This window comes from Mauremys mutica, chromosome 5 (assembly GCF_020497125.1).
Source record: "Mauremys mutica isolate MM-2020 ecotype Southern chromosome 5, ASM2049712v1, whole genome shotgun sequence".
In the NCBI taxonomy this organism is placed as follows: Eukaryota; Metazoa; Chordata; order Testudines; family Geoemydidae; genus Mauremys; species Mauremys mutica.
Window position 1 is genome coordinate 4,996,003 of NC_059076.1, and position 5,722 is coordinate 5,001,724.

Here is a 5,722-nt window from a genome sequence, read left to right on the forward strand (position 1 = left end):
GGAGGGAGTTTGGGTGGCAGGAGGAGGTCTGGAGTGCAGGCCCTGGGCTGGGGATTAGGGTGCAGGAGGGGTGCAGGATGCAGGCTCTGGGAGGGAGTTTGGGGATTTGGGCTGTTGGCGAGGCTCAGGGCTAGGGCAGAGGGTTTGGATGTGCGGGGGTGAGGGCTCTGGGGTGGGGCAGGGCTGGGGATGTGTTTGGGGTGTAGGAAGGCTGCCCCGGGGCTGGGGCCAGAGAGGAAGACTCCCCCAGCCCTCTTCCCGCTGGCAGCAGTGAGCTCTGGGGGAGCCCCCCCCCCAGCAGCGCACTCACCTCGCACCACTGTCACTGCACGTGCGTCTAGGGCCCCCCTCAGGTCCAGGAAGCCCCCTTGCCTCCCCTGTGGTGGGTGCTGGGGGGAGGCTGCCATCACAGGTGCACCTCCTCCCCTGCTGCTGCCCCTCACTGTAGCCTCACTGAGGGTGGGAGATGGGGCTGCCCCTTGCCCTGTGCTGGTGATAGGTCCCGTCGGAAAAGGGAAGGGTCCCAGGCAGAAGAGTAGCCTGCCCTGCTACTAGTGGGTGGGGGAACTAGGGCCCTGTGGCGGCAGTTGATGCTGGAAGCCGGCAGAGCGGAGTCAGTGTGGAGTTGCAGGGGAGAGGCAGGGACGCTCCGGGGCCTGGGGAGGTGCGTGGGGGCAGCAAGTAGGGCCGGGGGACACTTGGGAGAGGAGTGGGGGGGGGGGCAGCAGGCGGGGCCGGGGGGAGAGACCCGGCCCCAAACACTGGTAGAGCTGGGCCCCCTGGGCCTGAATATTGCTGGGGCCCAGGCACCAGGGGCCCATACAACTTGCCGCCCATGTCAATCAGAAGGATTCCTCACTAGAACTGGTCTGATCATTGCTGAGCTGGGTGTGGGCAGGCGTAGGTTCATTAGCATCTGGAGCAGAGATTCCCATGATGCAGTGCTTCCCTGCTTTTCAGTGTGGTTCTCTGTTCTCCACGCTGTATGCTAAGGGAGATGTCTCCCTGGCGCAGCTCTCATGCAGACGAGGCTAGGGGAGTTGTCGCTGTTCTCCATTCTGTAGGCTAAGCAGGGGCGGCTCTATAAATTACGCCGCCCCAAGCAGGGCAGCGCAGTGGTCCCGCGGCCGGGGCAGAAGTGTCTGCAGCGGGTGCGCTGGTCCCGGCTCCGGTGGAGCATCCGCAGTCATGCCTGCGGGAGCTCCGTCCGAGCCGCGGGACCAGCGCACCCGCCGCAGTCATGCCTGCGGGAGCGCCGTCCGAGCCGCGGGACCAGCGCACCCGCCGCAGTCATGCCTGCGGGAGCTCCGTCCGAGCCGCGGGACCAGCGCACCCGCCGCAGTCATGCCTGCGGGAGCGCCGTCCGAGCCGCGGGACCAGCGCACCCGCCGCAGTCATGCCTGCGGGAGCGCCGTCCGAGCCGCGGGACCAGCGCACCCGCCGCAGTCATGCCTGCGGGAGCTCAAGCGGAGCCGCGGGAAGAGGGGACCCTCCGCAGGGCATGACTGCGGAAGGTCCGCCGGAGCCAAATGCTGCCCTGCCGGGACAACGCCGCCCCACGCGCCTGCTTGGCGCGCTGGGGTCTGGAGCCGGCCCTGAGGCTAAGGGAGATTTCTTAATCTTGTCACCCTTGTCAGGAGGGGTCTAGGTGTGTCTCCTAATGCCCTTCACTGCTCTCTGCCAGTCTGTTCTCTGATGGGTTTTGGTTCAAGCAGAGGCTGGGGGGGGTTTCTTTCCTGAGTCAGGCAGGCTAGATACTGCGCCCTGGTTCCCCAGGGACACGGAGCTGCCTGGTATCACCCCCCCCCCCATTCCCAATGTACCATCGCCCCCCAGGTATCCCAGCCCCCCCCCGCTCGCCCATCTTCTCTCCTCACGCCCCGCCCCCGGGGGGTGGGGAGGCTCCGGGGGCGGGTCAGTGGTGTAGGGGGGGCGGGGCGGGGTGTGACGCGCCGGGGGCACGTGCCCTATAAGCGGGCTGCCCGCGGCGCCGCCTGCTGGGTGCCGCGATGGGAGCGTTGGGCTGCGTCGTGCGCGCGACTGCGCTGCTGCTGCTGTGCGGGGCGCTGGCAGGTACCGGCCTGGCGCGGACGGGGATGGGGACGGGGCTGGGGCTGGGGCTGGGGCTGGGGCTGGGGCTGGGCCTGGGCGTGTTGCCATGGTAACGCTGTGCCTCTCTCTCCCCTCAGGGATCCTCCTGCCGCCGCCCGCGCGGGCCGCCGCCGTCATCTCGGTGAGTGGGGCCGGGGGTGCGGGCAGCCCGCGACACCGCCCAGCGCCTCCCCCTCCCGCTGCCCCCCCTCGCCGGGCCCCCCAGCACCCTGCCCCGGGCACTCCCCTGCCAGCGCCCCCCCCAGCCTGCCCCCGGTGGGGCCCGTGCCCGTCTCCCAGCACGGGGTGAGCCCCTGCTGCTCCCCCCCCCGGCTGCCTTTCCTGTCCCGGGGAGCCCCTGGGGGGTGGGCTGGGGAACCAGCATTGAGCCCGCAGGGCTGTGAGAGCAGCCCCCCCGCCCCAGCCCCAGGTGTGACTGCCCGGAGCTTGGGGGCTTCCCCCGGCCCACCGCAGCCCGACACACAGGGGTGCACGTACCAAGGTGACCCCGTTTTCTGGGGCTATTGTTGCTTTCCAGGGTCTGCCATGGGGCATTTCAGTAGATGCTGCTCTCTGCTGTGGCTGCCTGGGCTGGTGATGGTTATCTGGCTCTAGGAAAGCAAAGCCCAGTTGGCTGTTGTGTTTTAGTGGGGACCAGACAGGTAGCTGTTTTCCTTGGTGTAGTCAGTGCTCCACTGCCTGCCTCTTCCCACCTGAGCTTGACCTCGACTAGCTACATCAAGGTAAAGATTTTACAGCAGGATAGTTGATGCCTCAACTAGGGATATGCCTGTCATACTAGGGATAGTCTACACTACTTATTGCATTGTAGCTATGCCCGCATAAGCTGAAATGCAGACACAGCCTACACCTACAGAAGGGGTTTCTCCATCAGTGTAGGAACACCATCTATTTGAGCGATGGTAGCTAGGTTGATGAAAGCAAGCCCAGGGTTAGCTCAGCATAGGATTTTTAGCATGTGGCTTTCTCACATCCCTGACCAACCTAGCAGTGTTGACCAACAATTTAAGTGTAGGATTTTATAGCAAGATAGCTAGCTCCAGATAGTCTCACTATAAAAACTCCTATTTTGGCCCTAAAATGTTACACTAACATGATTTTGAATGGAATCCATCTTACAGTATGCTGTTGATTTGTTAATGAATGACCATGTCTTCACTGCTAAAAATGCTGTGATGGCTTTTTTTTAATTTCAGGGTAACTAAAGTGCCTGAGTGATCCTGAGGTAAACACAGTGAAGACAAGACACTTCACTTTTACCAAGTGGTAAATATGTGGAGGCCAGCTTTACACACCCACCTTGGGTTGACCTCTGAGTTTATTTCATGCAAAAACTAAAGCCCCTTGTCTCCACTGTATGTTCATTATCCTAAGGTTAAAAAAAAAAACTCCTTTTTTAGCAATGATGACTAAGGCTCCCTTGACTATTGAGCAATTTAAGTATTTAGCTAAGTGATGGTAGGCAGCAATAAGTATGTGAAACCCGAAGTGATAAATTTCCACATAACTAGGAAAGAGATGCAAGATCTCACAACCCCTCCACAGATTTTTATGAAATGTTGATTATTTTGTATATAAGTACATTGGCATGCCATTGGAAGATGGCAGGATTTGTTAAATTGCTTAATCTGGGAGGTTTCCAAAATGCTATTTGGAATTGCTTATCCTAGACTGTTTCATAAATTTGTTTCCTCCCTAGCCGAAATGCTACTTGTATGGTTTGCCTGGCTGTCCAAAGAACTTAAAGCCGGTTTGTGGGACTGATGGGCACACGTATCCAAATGAGTGTGAACTTTGCCGTTCAAACAGGTAATTGTGTAACTGAACCATCCTGTCTTTTTTTTGTCTGAAGTATGACAAACATTGCACATAAAGTAGTGACTCTTTCATTTCCCAGGCTGTTTAACTGACCATAACTCTTCTCATTTTCAGTGTGGTCAGAAAAACTTGATTTGTAAATTAAGCAAATTTAATGTACTCCAAAACAAAACTCTTTTGCAAACCAGGGAATGCAGAGTTAAGATCGCTGTTAAAAGCCCTGAAGCGGGATACAAGTGTAAAAGGGTGCGGGGAACCTACTAAAATGGGAATGCACAGTTCAGAAGCTGTACTACCCCCCCCCCCCCCCCCCGCCACCACCATTCTCCAGTGGTTTTCTGGATAAGGCCAGGCAGTTTTGCAAGGTTTAAATTTGGCTCCTTTTGCGGGGACTGTGAGCCTGTCCTACAAGATAGTATTCTTGGATAATTGACATTTTGGCATTCATTTTAAGCTTTCTCTATCACAAGTTAATACTCCTCAGGTTTATAAACTGTTATCAAGGCTTGCATGGATGATGGATTCAAAAGTAAGGCTTTCTCTAGTAAGTCACTTAAGCATGATGTATAAAACTTTATATTGTAGTTTTGCAGTAAGATTTGCTGAAAACATCACTGAATGTGATTCTACTTCTAAGATATAGAAAGAAGCTGAATACAACTCCACTGTGGAAAATGTGTTTCTTGTTTGTTTGTTTGCCACTCCATTAAAATCCATCGTCTAATGTTTTTTTCTTTTTTTGTTCTGGTTACAGGGAAAATAGGAGGAATGTCAAAATTAGCTGGAAGGGATACTGCTAATATGGTGGTAGTATTCTTTGAAGAATATGGAACAGATGAAAGCCAATCTGAAGAGGAAACAGTGTCTTAAATTTGCCTTCTAGGTAGTTTAGTCTAATTAAATAAAATGCCTATTTTGCTCTTATACCACTTTTGAATACACCTAATACCATTATTTTATTAAAATAGTAGTCATGTTTATGAATGTACCTGTAAGATTCATTTATATGCTCAGTCTATATTTTTTTCTTTGGAAGATATACTACACTTGAAGATTTCTGAATCTAATTTGATTTTATTATCTATATAGAATTTGTGGGAGATGGCATGGTTACTTCATGGAGGGGTTGAGGCAGCTTGGTATGTGGGGATCTGGTAGGTTATACTATACCAGGGGTAGGCAACCTATGGCATGTGTGCCGAAGGTGGCACGCAGGCTGATTTTCAGTGGCACTCACACTGCCCGGGTCCTGGCCACCGGTCCGGGGAGGCTCTGCATTTTAATTTTAATTTTAAATGAAGCTTCTTAAACATTTTAGAAACTTTATTTACATACAACAATAGTTTGGTTATATATTATAGACTTATAGAAAGAGACCTTCTAAAAACATGAAAATGTATTACTGGCATGCGAAACCTTAAATTAGAGTGAATAAATGAAGACGGCACACCACTTCTGAAAGGTTGCCAACCCCTGTACTATACCATTGCTGCACCATCCATGTGTCTAACCTCCGTAGGTGTGGCATAATTTTTACTTGGAGAACCAAATTTCTAAACTTGCTGTATGTTCCACATCATCCCCTACAACTGCAATGTCCCTGGTACAGAGGTTTTTTATTTTATTTTTTTAATTAAAAAGCCAGGATAACTTGTTCTAGTTACAAAAAAAACTTTTTTACCTCCCCTGAGATGCTATAGGCAGGGGACTGTCTTTTTCCACACTGAATTTGGAATACAGATTCTTAGTGGTGGTGTGTGGGCCCTCATGGGAATACAGCTAACCTGCTGCC

The 5,722-nt window shown here is 53.4% G+C and overlaps 1 protein-coding gene across 1 annotated transcript; it reads left to right on the plus strand.

The window, feature by feature from the left end:
• Positions 1-1,957: 1,957 nt before the first annotated feature.
• Positions 1,958-4,914, plus strand: SPINK2 (serine peptidase inhibitor Kazal type 2). Its single transcript, XM_045017281.1, has 4 exons — positions 1,958-2,073; positions 2,190-2,233; positions 3,812-3,921; positions 4,685-4,914. Exons 1-4 carry the CDS (start codon positions 2,010-2,012, stop codon positions 4,728-4,730), a joined length of 264 nt encoding a protein of 87 aa, XP_044873216.1. The 5' UTR covers positions 1,958-2,009; the 3' UTR covers positions 4,731-4,914.
• The last annotated feature ends 808 nt before the right edge of the window (positions 4,915-5,722 follow it).

Excerpts from the sequence above, each read along its gene's own strand:
- SPINK2 (XM_045017281.1), top strand. The coding sequence starts at position 2,010 with ATGGGAGCGTTGGGCTGCGTCGTGCGCGCGACTGCGCTGCTGCTGCTG. Across the intron at positions 2,234-3,811 it reads GGGCCGCCGCCGTCATCTCG|CCGAAATGCTACTTGTATGG; the intron begins GTGAGTGGGGCC and ends TTTCCTCCCTAG. Across the intron at positions 3,922-4,684 it reads GAACTTTGCCGTTCAAACAG|GGAAAATAGGAGGAATGTCA; the intron begins GTAATTGTGTAA and ends TTCTGGTTACAG.